Consider the following 16,803-nt stretch of genomic DNA (forward strand, 5'->3'; position numbering starts at 1 on the left):
AGATTCAACTGCACATGCAGCACCTACTAAGAACAACTTTACAAATCACAGCACACAACCACCTGGTCCGCCCGGCGACTCGCCAGCTCTGGCACCATGGCCACTGCCTGCGTGTTCAGCGATTCGCTAACTCTGACACCAAATGGATTATAAACTCTTCACTTCCATCATATCTGGGCAGTCTTAAAGGTTCACTGCAGCTACATGGCACTGTAAGCTATCCACTCCAAAGTGAATGACTGCTGACTGGTGATGCGTATCCCAGCTATACAAGCAATAAGCCACGCAGAACATAAACTCCACAGTCTTTTTGGCACTATCAGTGGCCTTGCCTTGTGTGGTCTGCAGTTGCTTTTGGGAACAGCATGCACCTTTCCCTGTGCCTGGAAGAAGTGAGCAAAGGAAGGACGCTCGAGGTACTCACCCATACATGCCAGGAATGTTGCCCCAGAAGAACCGAGCCCTGGCCTGAGGCGAGAAGAAGCGGCCATCCAGCAGGGCTGGCTCACACTGCGCCACACAGTGCAAGCAATAGAGACTTCTTGAGTGCAACAACACTAAGCATGAGAGCACTCGCAATTTCTTGCTTTAATATGCCTTTAATGCAGCCAGCATTTCATGAAATATGGCTGCACCTTCCATGCTTTTATAAAACCAACTAGCCCAAAGCTCCTCACTGGTCATGACCAATGTTCCTCGCAGAGCTGTCAACACATGTGATGCCGGCTTGGTAGCACTCAGTGAGACATGGTTAAATTCTCATGTACATATGTGCAAAATTTTTGCTCACACAAAGCCTTTCAGTATGCATCGTTGCAACAGGGATGGAAGACAACGGAGTGAAACATTGCTTGCCTTTTCTACCAGTTTAACATCGTTCCACATTTATATCATATGTAACATTGAGTCTTTCCGGTGCAGTGTCATGTTTAACAATAAAACACAAATCTTTGGCGTATGTTCTCATCCTCCTAATGCAGACATCACATTTGTTAATCAATTGCATGACATTATTAACACCATTATATTCTGGCTCCCATCATCCCTAGTAACTCTTCTAGGTGACTTTAATTATCCGACAATAAATTCGCCATCAGCACCACCATGTTGCGCACAGTATTCTTCGCATTGCCAAGCATTCATTAATGCATGCATTCTTTCCAATTTTACCCAAGTCATTAATGGTCCCACGTACTGTTGGCAGCTCTGTATATCTTCTTGACCTAATTTTGACTACTAACCCCGATATGACAGGCACAATAAATTTCTTGCAATGACTCAGCGATCATTCGTTACTTCATTTTGATCTTAGCTTTATTACATTGTCAGCGACAAAAAAATGACAGGGTATACTTGATTATAAGGAAAACTTCAAAAAGATCAATAGCAAACTTTGCCTTTTTCTCTATGACTACCTTCAAGGCTTTGAACATCACAAACCTAATTTCAAATCTTATACACGCCTACATTTCCAAGAAAATAATACCAATAAATCCACAAGCACCATGGTGTAGCACATATTTAAATCGCCTTTCTAACAAGAAAAAGCGTTTAAAATTGTGGCAAACCGAGTAATGCTGGTATGCGTACATTATCGTGTCCAACAATTATACTCAAGCGGCCTCTAATGCAAAATCAAATTTTCTGAAAAATGCCCTGCCGTCTATGCTCACAAGTAACCCTCGAAAATTTTGGAACATTGTAACTAACAACCACAGCAACTCCAAGATCTCTTTGTTCAATCAGAATGGCTTACTTCTGCTTAGTCATATGTGTGCATCTATATTTTAAACGATGTGCTCACTCTCAATTTTTCTTCCAAAACTAATATTCCATTGCGATTGTATCCATCCTTCAACTTCAATATGCGGCTGGGATTGTAAAGGTTATTGACACACCGAAACCCTCATGTTTTTCTGGTATTGACAGTATATATGCAAGATTCTTGCAAAAAACCAAGATTTATTCTTCTATATTTTGTCATAAATATTTCAACGATCATTAGATATTGGTGTTCTGCCCGAGCAATGGAAACAGACAAAGGTGATTCCGCTTCAGAAAACTGGTAATAAGCAGCGGAGTGTGAATATTCGAAATGTCGAATATGAATCGAATATGTTTGCTATTCAATTCGTAACCTTATCTGAGAATTTCCGAATACAGAAAATTCCCAAATATTCACCAGCGATCGTACACTTCCGTCGATTTTCATAAATTCGGCAATAGCAAAACTACAATATGTGGGCAAATTACCCGTCGATCAAGTTTAAAATTCCAGGAAAATAATACAAAGGTCCTGTTCCCTTTCTTCACCATCGTTTATCTCGCGTCGACCGATCGCAATATGACGGCGTCAGGATTGACATCGTGCGAAATTCCGCAAGTGGGCTTTCCCACATATCACACATGCTGCGGACAAGATGGCCGATGACCCTCTTCAAACTATGCTTCAAACAATCGGAACGCGAAAACGTGCAATATTTTTATCCTCACCCTTCCGTTATATGTTACATGCTTAAAGGGACACTGAGGAGAGCACTATTAATATTTTTTTTATAGCAAAATCCGATAGTTCGGCATTTCATGGCTTTGTTGCCACTTGGCCGGCAGCGAAAGATGCATTTATTTCTAAGAAATTTGGATTCAAAGTTGAAATAGTTTTTCGCGCCGCTCTGATTCAAACTTGGGGTTCTGCTATGACGACACAGAACTAAGTGACGTGAAACATGACATTCACATGACGTAACGCAGACTCTGTGATTTCTGGTGGCCAGCAGTGCGGCCCAGCAGCAGCCGAAAAGAAAGCTACCGCCGGCCGCACGTTGAAGGCATCTATCGGCTATTGCGGCCGTCGCTTCGTTTACATTTGCACCGGCGTTTTGCCAGCGTTACAATGGATCCCGTTCTCGAAGTCGTCAACGAAGTTCTCGCAAATAGACGCCTTTAGCATACCGTACGTGTACCTTGTTACCGTTAGCGGAATACCGGGAGCCCCCATACCGCTGAGAGCAAGCGCTGATTGGTCCCGGCGCTGCAGGAGCGCGCGTAGCTATCGGGTACGTGGCGCCATCTGGCGACGTCAAGGAGATTTGCGCATGCATTTGCTGCGCCTCAGTGATTCGTAGCTTCTCGTGTCCTAGTGTTGCTAGAACTATTGGTTCTAGCAACACTGTTTTGTGCTATGACGCCATGAAGCTTGTACTTGCGAGTTTGGCCTGTGGCGGCGATACCTGTATTTTGGTTCTTGCTCTTTTCTATGTTACAGGAGCTTTGTTGTCAGTATGAATGGCGTTTTTGTAATCAGGAGCTGGTATTCTGTCGATGCAAGTCAACTTCAATTTCTCCTCAGTGTCCCTTTAAAGGCTATACCCATGGCATTCGTCCTGTCGCGTTCAATGAAACTCTCCGAGCATGACCTCCCACGTCTCATTTTGGTGAACTATGGTTAGCGGGAAAGCCTACTTGCAGAATTTCGCGTAAGGCTCCTGAAGAGGTGAATCAAGGTGTCACAACAAGGCAAGCAATCGTGTGAAAATCCCGCCTATTGCACGGTCAATCGTAACCCGTGCGCTTTTTAAGTGGGCGCAATGGCAGGCGTGAGAACATTCGCAGGGCCTTTGTTGCTAAGTCCAAAAATAGCCTGGCCACGTAGTTTCGGTTTCCGAACTTCGCCACTCACCGCGGCAACTGCAGCTGTCGGAAAGCGCATGCGCTGGTCGTCCGCCTGCGAAAGCAGCTCCGCGTCCCTTTCAGTCGCCGACCGGTGCATCGCTGGTTACTTCTTTTTCCTTTTCAGAAGCAGCCTAGCCGTAGTCTTGTAGTACCGAGTTCTCGTTTTCAGTTCCTCGTGTTCTATGTGTATGCTTGTTCCGCTCGTGGGTGTTCTATCTACTGTGCAACAGTTTATTATCGCCGTTTATTCTCAATTTCAGTTTTTGGTGTTCTGCATTGGCTTTTGTTTTGGCTTAGGTTTTATTGCACTTCGTTTATTATACATATGTATGTGCCACTCCCCTCTGTAATGCTTATTTATTTATTTATTTATTTATTTATTTATTTAGAACATACTGCAGGCCTACAGTAGGCCCAAGCAGGAGGGGCGAATACATAATATATGCAAAAAAGAACAGGATTAGCAAAATTGAAAAATGTTAAATACAAGTTGTAACACAAAATACAGCAATAAATACAAGGCTCAGATGCAAAATACAAAAAGTAAACGTAGAAATAAATGGCTCTCAAATTAAATGCTGTGAAGAAAACATAGAGTCAAAAGAATCAGCTCTGGTTAAGAGATCTGGCGGACACCTGTTCCACTCCTCAATGGTGCGTGGAAAAAATGAGTATTTAAAGGCGTTAATCCTAGCACTGTAAGGGGTTAATGATTGTGTATGATGATTTCGTGTTTGGCGCGTAGTGTTAGGTTTGAGGAAGGGGTCTGCATTCATAGACAGTTTATGGTTTTTTAGTAAGAAAAGTAGTTTCAGTCTTTGAATTTTCCGCCGCAGCTGTAATGTTTCAATACCGTGAGTTCGCATGAGGGTCGTTGGTGAGTCAGTTACACGATACTTTGAAAAAATAAAACGGACGGCTTTGCGTTGAATCATTTCAAGGGCCTCGATGTTACGTTTAGTGTAGGGATCCCAGACGGTGCACGCATATTCTAGTGATGGTCTTATTATCGAAAAGTAGGTTAATTTTTTAAGTTCAGGTGGGGCAAGTTTTAGTTTATGTCTAAGAAAGCAGAGTTTACGAAATGCTGAGGAGCATACGTTTGATACATGTTTATTCCAGCTAAGGTTTTTTGTTATTGTAACTCCTAGATACTTGTACTCGCTCACTTCGGTCAGAAGGTGAGATGAAATATTGTAAGGAAATGAGAAGGAAGCCTTTTTGTTAGTTATCGTCATGTATACTGTTTTCTCTAAATTTAGCTTCATGTCCCATTTATTACACCATGTATGTATGTTCTGAAGATTGGAGTTTAGTAAAACTTGATCATCTTGGCAAGTAATTTGGTGAAATAAAACGCAGTCATCTGCAAATAATCTAATTTCAACAGGGGTAGTTATAACGTTAATAATGTCATTGATATATATTAAAAAGAGGAGAGGTCCGAGGACGCTTCCCTGTGGGACGCCTGAAGTGACCGGCAGGTGGTTTGAATAGCAATCATCAATACAAACAAATTGTGTGCGGTGAGAAAGGTATGAGGAAATCCAACGAATTATGAAATTAGGGAGACCAATAAGTTCAAGTTTGTAAATTAGTTTGGCATGAGAAATAACATCAAAGGCTTTGCTGAAGTCTAAAAATATAACATCCATTTGACCAGCGCTATTTAGTACACTTGCAAAAGCATGAATGACAGAAGTTAGCTGAGTGACAGTGGAAAAGCCTTTTCGAAACCCGTGCTGATGGGAGGTAAGTACCTTGTTATCGTTTAGAAATGTAGTAATGTAGTTAGCTATGATATGCTCAGCAAGTTTGCAACATGTGGAAGTTATTGATATGGGACGATAATTAGCAATCAAGGCAGGATCACCCTTTTTCAGCACGGGCACAATCCGCGCTTTCCTCCAGTCGGAAGGAATGTTTCCTGTTTCAAATGATTTGCGGAAAATAACAATCAGGAACTCTGTGATGGCTTCTGCATAACGGCGCAAAAAAATATTTGGTATCCCGTCAGGTCCAGCGGACGCTTTAGGTTTGAGGTTAAGTAGCATGGAGAATACGCCAGATGAAGAGACAATGTCGGGGGTCGAGTTGGGAGACATGGTACTGGGTTGAACAAATAAACTATGATGGGAAAACACACTCTGAAAATACTTATTGAATGCCTCAGAGATTTGCGATTTATCAGCAAGCTGCACACCTTGACATGAAATGCGCGTAATTGCTTTTTTCTTTTTCGAAGGAGCTTCTGTGCTTGAGGGCAATAAAATGAAATCAAATGAAATGAAAAGTGCACAATGAGAAGCTGCATTTTTCTCAGACAACAGTTTGCATTTAACATAAAAATCAAGGACCTTCAGTGAGAATAAAATGCAAAGACAAAGAAAGAGTGGAATCATAAACACAGGTGATACAACATCATCAGGCTATGCCTTCAATGCAATTAGATGGCCCTAAAGGCTCTTTCCACAAGCTACAAACAAACTCAGCCACTGATCTCAGCACTTAAATTAACCCATCTTCAAACTTAGCTGGCACTGCGGTGGGTTCTCAAAGGGCCCAAACAAAGGGTAGGCCCCACAACGTACCTGGAGAAAGCGTGAAATGGTACGACGATACTCCCGCGGCATTGCAGCAACATTTTCAAACATCCAGAAGAGGTGCCTGCTGCCATTTGCCAGCTGCAATGTACACAGCACTCGGTAGAATTCAAAGAACAGGATTCCAGTGCCCGTATGATCTGCGCAGAGGCCACATAACACACTGTGTTCGAAAAGGTCTCTTTTGCTTGAAGTATTCCCAGAAATAAAAAAAAAGTGTGGAATAAAGGGGCTGAGAGAGAAAGAGAGAGGGGGGGGGGCAAAGAATGCTTGCACTTTCTGACAAAGAAAACATGATTAAACGTCATTTGCTCTTGGCACTGGCAACAAAAGAGTCAGGAACACAGAGCATAGCACATTTCCTGTTTTAGTGTCCATGGTTTTCATTCCAAAGACCATTTGCGCATGGTCATGTTGTTAACATCTTTTATGCCACATACTTCACTGCTCCTTCAGAAAAGAACTCAGCTAAAATCCTTGCACCCCGATTCTTAGCATGACCCTTGTTCTTTAGTACAACGAAAAACTGGGCGAGTTGGTGGAGGTTTAGCATAATGAACAGCGCTGTGTGCGGCTGTTCCTTTCTTCGTCATGGTCCTTTTGGGCTGTTCATTATGCCTATTCCTATTCCTTACATGGTGATGAACATGTGGCAACAATACTACCAGCCCTTTCATGGTGCAGGACATTCACCTTGTGAGCAGAATTGCAAGCTAGCGCACATACAAGCCAAAAATTATGCCAACGAGCAGAAAAGAAAAAGTCAGAGTTTGCCAAGAGAAAGGGCATTGTGGTGAAGAATAATGCCAACAGTTAAGGTCCTAACGTTCTACCTACTGTTTTTAATGCCTTCAGGACACATGTATGCACAGTGCATTCTGAGACAAGTTCTGAGAGAAGATAATGGTGTCCAACAATGCAACGTCAGGGGAAAATTGTGGGGTTTAATGTCCCAAAGTGATGCATGGATCATGAGGGATGCCATAGTGAAGGGCTCGAAAATATTTAGACCGTCTGGGGTACTTCAACGTGCGTTGGCATCGCACAGCACATGGGCGCCTTTTGCAATTCACCTCCGCTGAAACAAGGCCACAGCAGCAGGGACTGAACTCAAGTCCTCCGGCTCAGTGGCCGAGCGCCCTAAAGACCAAGTCACCTCGGAGTGAGCAACATCAGGTGAGGAGCTACGCTATGTCTTGCAACATTTGCAAGAGAGTCAACCACAGTGCCACACTAGCAGTGGAATGTGTGTAACCTAGAGAAATGATTCAGTAGAGTGGATAGGGGTGTGTGAATATTCGATAATTTCGAATATTCGACCGAATAGCACGGTATTCGATATTCGCTTCGAACCGAATTCTCGGTATTCGAAATTTCGAAGTATTCGTCTTGCGCGAATAGTGTTACTGGGACGATTGCCCGCTTGCTTTATGTGGTTTCGGTTCCGAGTATTGCCGCATAGATGGCTTTTTTTTTATCGCGCTTTCAACGCTCGGGGGTCAGTCAATACGCAAATCACTATCAGGCCGGGGTGCGAACCAAGCGACAAACGAAAGAAAGGTGACGGCGACGTGCTCTTGCAAAATATCCTGCGTTCTGGCCGTCTTCGAGCCCCCGCACTAAGGCTGCCATAAGCTGCGTCGCTGCCACCGTGTCGAGGCAGACGCAATGAAGAACACAGCCAGCAGTCGTCTAAGCTTCTAAACAAGAAACCTCAGTTTATTATCAGCGAACTCTTTATATACTCTGGCTGGCGGTGACGTTATCGATGAGCTCGGACGCCGCAAGTATTCGAACGCGGGCATCGCTTGGCCGCGTTCATCCCCCCCCCTCTTTTTTTTTCCCAATAGAGCTGCGGAAAAGATTATCTGATAGGACAGATGCGAAGATAAACACGCAGCCCTATCGCGCTATCGCTTCACCCAATCAGGCGACGAATCATGCGTACCGAACATGGGCGACCGTTCTCGGCAGCATTGAAGCAAGCCATCATATTACCGGCGGAGGCGAGAAAAATTCAGCGGCAGCGCGGGGACTCGATGTCACCGAAGTGTATACTTACTTCAATGGGAAGGGCGCATTTAGCGTGTGATAACGCCGAACTTTAGTAGAACGAAATGATCGCATCCATCTATGACTGGCGTCTTTTCTTGCTATTCTGACTGCTTGCGCATTGGTGGGAACGGAACGCCGTCATAATCAGGGCATTGAGCCGCCTTCGGTGGTGTGCCGCACTCCGTCCCCGCAACTCGGGCACTCCGGTACGTTGGAGGCTCAGAGCATTCTTGGAAGCGCGATGCTAATTGCTGCTCGGAGGTACTACCGGGGACAATTTTGCCAGGAGGCGCGAGCGGTGCGAATGACGTTTCGCTTGCGGCGCTAGAGTTTTGTACAGCCGCTTCCATTCTTCCTAGTCGGGGAATGTAACCGGGACGATGTTCCGATCCTTCCGCTTGATAAGCGAAGCAACACTCCGGCAAACAGCAGCCGCGAGCTGCTAGTGAAATGCAAAAACAAAAAATGCATCGTGCGACACGCCTCGTCAGAGTGACGGCATAGGCCAAGAAGAGCGCCAGTTAGCCGCACTAAACCCAAGAGAGACAGAGCAGAGCCGACGTTTCCATACGAGCACCCCTCGGATAGCGAAATAGACGCGCCAATCTCCGGCCGCAAGGTGATGGCGACGCATTTGAGCCATGGGCGGCGCGTCCTGAACGCTCCGTCCCCGACAGTACGGCCAACCTATCGGTGCTGTGGGAGCTGTGGATACACGATGGTGCGATGCCGCCAGTGCTGCTAGGAGGTCCGGTCAGCCTATATTCCATATTAACATCTTCGGACGCAGCAGTCCCATCGGCGCAACCGAAAAGAAGGCGCAATCTAAGCCAATAAGTGAGGATCCTAAACTATAGAAACGCAAGTGGCAAGTCGGTGCACCGAACGTGATTGCCTAGCTCAGTGTTGGACATTCGACTACTGGTCACCGGTAGTGCAGAATGTCCTTTTTTTTTTTCATTATTGTTCTCAGTGCTCTTGCTGCAGTGTAGTGCAGTTACTCCTATGGTTTCAGTTATTGGTTGTACTACTGGCACCGTTCTGTTATACTGTCATTTTTTGTATTTTATGTCTAATTTCTTATTAGAAAGCAGGCGGTATTTTTATGTGTTATAACTTTTTATTACCAAACCGGTAAAAATTGTTCTTAACTCACTTTAGGTGCTCTCTTAAAATTTTGAAGCATGGTTTTAAATAAAGCCTCAGTGCAGTATGTAATGGCATCGTGTGTTAGGAAAATAAATTTTTTTGGAAATGCCTACTGTCATTTAGCTTTTTTTTTGCTGCCAGAAGTACTATTCGAACTATTCGCTTCGAAATTATTTGCAAAAAATTGCTATTCGTTTCGAATTCGCTTCGAATCAAAAAACCACTATTCGCACACCCCTAAGAGTGGAGAGCTGTGTGAGTTGGTACATATTTCGAATAAATAAAACCAGCGGAAGGATGCAGACACAGAGAGGCACACAGGATGGTGCTGGACTATCAACTGAATTTATTTTAATGAAGATCACACATACATGCCCTTCGCCAATGAAACCAGACATGTGCACATGATAACATGAATAATGAGAAAACATGACTGAGGAAAATATGCCCGTCACACCACGCTTTCCAGACTTATCTACGGGTGCTCTAAAGAGTTCAAGAACCTAATTTCCTTGACAAACAAGCTCACTGACGTATGACTGACACATGTATCTTTTTTTCTGGTGATGTGATATGTCTCCAAAATTTCACATCGACTCCTTGTTTTATTCCGCCCTTAAGAACTTAAAAACACCACCATTCTTGGCCGGGGTAAAACAAGGAGCCAACATGAAGCTTTGGAGGCATATCACATCATCAGAAAAGAAGATACACGTGTCACTGATGATATCCAAGTGGGCTTGTTCCATAAGAAAATTAGGTTCTTACGTTCTTTAGAGCCCCCATTGTAACTATAGAAAGTGGGCTGTGACTGGCATCTTTTCTTCTCTTGCAGTGCAGCTGATGGAAGAGATAGTCTCAGCCATGAGACTATCTCCGTCAGAGAATCAAGAGAATCCACAGTGAATGCACAGTTTGGAAAAGAAGATGAGGGCAAGACAAGGACTAAGAAATCCAGCTTCATCGCAAACAACACCGCAAACTCTGAGCCATATCCCACTAAAATATAACAGCTCAATTATGAGCCAGACTGTGAGCAAGTTAGAAGATGCTGCATACTGAATGATACAAGCCAACAAAAGGGCCAATTCAACCAGGGTCATGATACACAGCAAGGAGCAGCTCACGAAGCCATGCACAACACGGAAAATCCTGATCCAAGACAACCAGGAAGAAAGGCGCAAGTACAAGTCACACCAATGAGCAACAAATGCTTGAAAGTGAAAGACATAAGGCAGAACCGAGCGAAACAAACCAATGATGACAAAAAAGAGATGCAAGGTAGCGGATATCAGTGCTAGAATACAAGGAAAGATGAACAGAGCAGTGATCATGTTTGACATCATGAGCTCCCCAGAATCATCCGCTACCAGTACTTCCTTTTCTCAGTGGCCCTATGCAAACTCAAAGATCTGATCTGCTTTAAGTGCCACGAGGAAGGGGATGAGTAGAAACTGCCCCAACCAGAAAATCAGCGCCATTATGTGGCACGAAGCATGATAAAGAGTAATGACACATGTAACCTCATGCCATACTGTGTGCAATGTAACAAGACTCACCATGCTGCAACACCAAAAGAATTATCTAGGAACCAGAAAAGTCATTTCAAGAGAACAGCTGGAAGGAGCATAACAAGGGAAGATGGTGCAATTTCTGCCACAAATAACTTATGGGCGATTGGCCCAACTGATGCAGCAGGGTCTCCGCTAGCAGTCAGCAGCAACCTTCACAAAACCCATGCAGCTGGCAGCAGAGACACTTGCCCCCTCTCCACTTTTCTCCTTTTCACACTGGCCATGACGGCCGCGTTTGAATGGAGGCAAAACGTAAAAGGCGCCTGCAAGCTGTGCGATGTGATGCATGTTAAAAGATCCCCAGGTGGTTGAAATTATTCTGCAGCCTCTTTCTCTCTTTCATCTTTCACTCCTATCTTCCTCCCTTTCCTCACTGAGCGGTTGAGGTCCACCCAGAAGTGAAACAGATCTCCGCCTTTCATTTCTACAATAAACAATTTTTTTTCCCACTTCCTCGGACGCTCCAAAGCACTCACAAGCATGCACACATTGAGGTGCACAAAAAAGATAAAGAAAACAGCATTTGCAAAAAGTACAATGGAATGCAAGCTGGTACATAATACTGCTGTTCCCTTTAGTACAAAGGTTGCCAGCAGCTACAATCTGGGAAAATGAAGCATGTAGAAACCCCACTCGTGTAGTGTCACTACAATATGACATGCAAGGTTGGCCACCAAACACTAAAGGGCAAGAACACTTCCCATGCACTCACCGTAGAGGCCCTTCCTGTCCGGGTTGACAAGCGAGATGTCATTGCAGGGAGATCCTCCAATCAGCAGGTCTATCGGGCACAGCCTCTCAAGCTGCATAGCACAGATTTGCATCTAAGCAGCAGATCGACCACCACTGCATACACATAATGTGTAAAAGAATGGCTCAGCCAAATTAAAACAGCATACCAGGAGAATTTGTATTCACATAAAAAAAATTAAAATTCATAATGCAACTGACAAGCACAGCCAGCAGACTTCAGATACTAGGGCAATGTCCATGTCTGAAATGTAAATACACAACACTACTCTGAGCTTGCAGAGGTGCTTATTTCATTACAGAATAAGAGAAATTAAGTGTTTCAATGATACTTCAGTGATCCAAAATGGAAGTGAAATGCATTTACTTAATTTGCTCGTGTAGCCTGCAAAGAATTAACACCTTTCCATTCAGTTTTATTTACAAGACCCTGTTTCAGCGCAGGCAGAGAGGTGCCATATGTTTGCTGCTCACTGAATAAAGCCTGGCTAGCGCACATTCCATCCCTTTTCCATTATTTTTGTCTGCACTACCATTCTTTACCCCTGGGTGGGCTACAGAAAAGCGAGAATCAGAGCTTTGCTTGCTTTCAGATTGTACTACTACCACAACATAAACAGCATCAAAAATGTTGCACAGTTGGTGTTTCGCATAAATATCTAAGCCACTTGCCATCTGAAGCAGGCACAACTTGTACTCAACAAAAAATCATATGATGAAGAAAACTACAGCAGACTCCTTTTAAGACAAACCTAAAGAGACCAGAAAATTTGTTCGTCTTAAAAGAAATGCCTAAAAAGATATCTGAGCATATTAGGTGTGTTCATACATACAGTCGCCGACAGATTTTTCGGACGCGGCGGGACCCGCAAATGGTCCGAATAATCGCACAGTCCGAAAAATCCGTGAACTTCGGAAAATTAACTTTTCTGCAAAAAACCGGCTTTCAAAATCATGAAAATCACCACTCCCCATGTTCTGCCTACAAGCGATATTATTAGCCTCTATCTGAGTCATAGTCATGGTTCCGTCACGTCCGCGCCCCATCACATCATGATACGAGACAGTGCGACGCGGCCGCACTCATGCCGCGAATGAATGCACTCGCTGCGCGAAGTAAGTACAATCAGTTTGCATGGGGCAATGACGCTCGCAAAGACAGAGAGGTAACCCATGGGTAACCTACGGGAAGACGCAAGCAGTCCCCCCTCCCCAAATCTACCGCGTTTGCTGCCCCGCACCGCGGGGGCGTCGCCCAAGCCGCGGCGGATGCTGCAGCTGTCCCACTGTCCCGTTGTACCATTTTCAATGCAATCGTGGTCTCTTTGTCAACCATCTCGATGGCAACGGAGAGCATCCCATTATCTCTAATGGCAACAATAGAGAACAAATTGCCAAGCCTATCCAAGCCAGTCCGATTGCGCCCGCTGATTCTGTTTAAAACAAGATGCCGCCTTTCATAGTGGCGGGGAACAGGTTGGTTGCGACAGCAATGCCCGCTCATGTCTATATCAGGTCAAAATAACAAACTAACAAAATAACAAAACTAATCGGGCCAGTGCAGGCCACCACTTCGAATTATCCGGTCAAATTTGCATTAAAAATTACAGGACTGCAGAACTCTTTCAAATTATCCGAGATTTTGAATTCACAGTTCAAATTATCGAGGCTTCACTGTATATTTCTCTTGAATTATCCAGCTTAAAGAGGAATTCTGCAGAACTGATTGGGAGTTCAAATTTATAAAAAACACTGCTGAAGTGCTGAGGTAGTAAAAAATGATACAGGTCTGGTTCAAAACAAAGCATCATAACCATGATGCCTACAAAACCTGTGACCCAATTCCTTGTGCAGTGCACTCGAGGGTGCTTATTTAATAAGCCAGACATAACATAGGCCTTTGACAAGGTAGAGGTGTGAAATGGGTTCAAATCCCACACTAATGATACCATAGTATTACTGCTGTCCAGCAGAAAGTCATTTTTGCATAACAACATCATTAAACCTTGTAAAACTTGGTCATATTTGAAGTCAAAACTCGGGCTCCATTACCCTTGTGGTATCAATGGTATGATATGGCATGGTATGTGGCGTTGAACATCCTGAAGCAACACAGGGGCTATGAGGGATGCCGTAGTGGAGGGCTCTGGATTTATTTAGACCACCTAGGTTTTTTCTTAATGAGTGCCGACATCTCACAATAAAGAGGCATTTTTTAATTTTGCCTTCAATGAAATATGACTGCCAACACTTTATGATCAGCTAAGCCAAAGCCACTGAGCCACCACAGCAGGTCCCAGTTTCCAAATTATTTGAACAGCACTCCAGTTAGTGCAGTGGTAATGATCTAATGCACTTGGATATGGACAAGCATTTGGATATGAGAGCCTCTCCTGCCTCATGTCGAACTAAGAGGCAGACAGTTCCGGCGAATCACTAACCTGAGCAGTGTCCAGTGCCTGTACATTACCCAGGTAAGTGACACTGGTGCCGTGCTGGGTGATGCCCACATGGATGGCATCCTTGTCCACCTCACTGGCGAAGTAAGCCTCCACCGAGATCCCCAGCTGGTCAAGCACATACTTTCCTGCATAGTGACCACCAACCACCTCTTTTAACCTTGGTCTCGAGCATTTCAGCTAATGCAGGTGCGACTGAACTGGCAAACTGGCAAAACTGCTTTTATGAGGCCATAAATAGTGAGAATCAATCGTTTTGTTAACCCAGGCATTGCATGTGCTAAACATCGCTGTGGACTGCAATCTTTCTCCTCCTGTAGCATGATATTTGTTTTAAAAATTGGCACCTTGAGGAAGAGAAAATGAATTTATTCACATTTTTGGCCTTGTCTCTATTGTGCTGGCACAAATTGCACAGCAGGTGAAAATTTAGGCCACAGGTCTTGATAAGCCAACAGCCAATCACTAAGCATGCTAAGGGAAGAGTTAACACGTTCATAGCTTGCATGGACACACACCCTGAATTTGAGAGGAGCACTGCAAAGGCTACCCACACAAGTGCAGAGTACACTTCCCACCTACCAGCTTTTCTTGCCTTCCACATTCCACAAGCTTTTGTGAGCAGCTGTGCTACCTGTTCACTTAGTGTCTAAAATCAGTCAATTCACACAGCACCTGGAGGCAAAAAACATATAGTGGAACCTCAGTGGTACAGCCATGGCCGATATCAATTTCAGTACGATACAAATTCATGGAATTGCCTAGCCAAAGTGCAGTGTGTACAGTTTACAAAATTTCGGGTGTTCTGAACACTCACAGAAACCACCACAGACGATGAGAATTCAGAAGTCACAACTGCTGGTAGCAATGTGATGAGGAGGCATCAACACGTTTTGGGGTTTAGCAGTTTGAGCGAGTGAAGCTCTCGTGTTGATTTTCGTGCCCAACCTACTTCCTCTTCCCTACTGCCATAGTCCTTCAATGCTTTTATGGTCATGAAACTTCTCCATAACGCTATGGGAGAGCTTCATATGTTGACCGCGCCTTCCACGAGGCGGCGCTGAGAGTCCTGTGGGGGTAAAGCCCCTTGTGGGACAACGTTGCGAGGAAGCGAACGTCTCTACGGCCGCGAGTCTACGGGCGGAATAGGACGCCAGTGGTGTTGCGGCAGCAACTATTTTCTCTTTTCACTTTGCCTTCGTTTGCCAAATAAGTACAGTGCACGTGACATGCAAGCCTGCGATGCCGAATACTTGCTGCGTGACGGGTTGCCGCTCCGGCTACGGAGGTACGCAGCAAAAGGCCTCGCTGTTCTGTCTGCCGAGCGACGCCAAGCAGCGTAAAATATTTAAGCGGGCGATACCCCAACAGGAAAGCGGTGGCTTCAGCTTCAACTCGAAGCATGTGCGTGTCTGAGAGAGGCATTTTGCCCCGCGGATTTAATTCAGCCTCACGAGTTTGTGATCAACGGAGAAGCAGCATCGCCGCAATGCGAGAAGCTGAAACTCAGGCCCGGCGCCGTCCCAAGGATATTCGAAGGCCAACCAGCGTACTTGAGCACGAATCTGTGATGATTTTGCATTTCAAACAGGTGCACTCTTGAATGCGCTGATGGCTTTTGGTGCGAAAGCACTACTTCATGGGGTCAAACCCAACCAAGAATCTTGTGGCGTCCCTGAATTTAAGGGTGCAGAAATAAAATAAATATTGCCGCGACTAGAAATTTCGAACCCCCGGCGGCGCAAATGGATCAGCTTCGCTGGCCACTGAACGAGAGCTCTATGTTACTGATCGCTAAAGATCTAGCGTAGCGATCAGTAACTGATCGCTACGCTAGATTTTTCAGATTGACGTTGTAGGCAAGTTGCGGTAAAAATGAATGCGAAGGCTAGACCAATGCACAAAAATCGCTTTTTTTTTTCTAAAAAGCAGCGAGAGAAAGTAAGCGCGTTGATTGTTTGCCAGAAAACAGCCGCTAACTTACTAGCGGCCATCGTCGATCGCACAGGGTTTTTAGTGCCTCGATGTTGCATCCAAGTTTTCAGGTGACAACCAGTAAAGTAGCGTCTATCCTGAGCCCAAATACCGATCCCCTGAAAGCACAACTATCAAGCGAATATGAGTCTGTTGGCCGGAAAAGAGCCGCTGCGAGCAGTGCTCGCGCAGCGACTCGTGCCCCCTCGCCGACAGCCGCGCCACAAGTGGCGCGCGCTGTCCCTATATGAAACTTTGACCGGAGTTTCGTGACCAGAAAAAAACATTGAGGGACTATGCTACCGCCAAAGGGTTCAACGTCACTTTAATGCACCACTACTCTCCTCAACCTGCAGTCCAGCCAACCAGACAGATAGGCGGTTTCATGTCCTGTATCTCCTTTCCACTTTTTCCACATCCCTGTGGCCATGCCACGGCAGTTTAAATCCTCATCCCTGATGACCTAGACAGAGACTAACAATATTTTCTCATTCAGCTGTGCCCCTTACTGCGACAGCAGGCATTACATCTTTCATGCTATCGCAACAAAAAAGTCAAAGACATGGG

The 16,803-nt window shown here is 44.9% G+C and overlaps 1 protein-coding gene across 1 annotated transcript in view; it reads right to left on the bottom strand.

Moving 5' to 3' along the window:
- The window catches only part of LOC149354524 (DNA (cytosine-5)-methyltransferase 3B-like), a 148,898-nt gene that overhangs the window by 48,336 nt on the left and 83,759 nt on the right, over positions 1–16,803 (bottom strand). Inside the window, exons 11-14 of the mRNA XM_089575998.1 lie at positions 14,245–14,390; positions 11,766–11,856; positions 6,264–6,415; positions 425–510 (exon numbers count right to left, since the gene is read on the bottom strand). Coding sequence (XP_089432124.1) covers positions 425–510; positions 6,264–6,415; positions 11,766–11,856; positions 14,245–14,390 — 475 coding nt within the window. The remainder of the gene's footprint in view (positions 1–424; positions 511–6,263; positions 6,416–11,765; positions 11,857–14,244; positions 14,391–16,803) is intronic.

This window comes from Amblyomma mixtum, chromosome 3 (genome assembly GCF_055824585.1).
Source record: "Amblyomma mixtum isolate Tamu chromosome 3, ASM5582458v1, whole genome shotgun sequence".
Lineage (NCBI taxonomy): Eukaryota > Metazoa > Arthropoda > Arachnida > Ixodida > Ixodidae > Amblyomma > Amblyomma mixtum.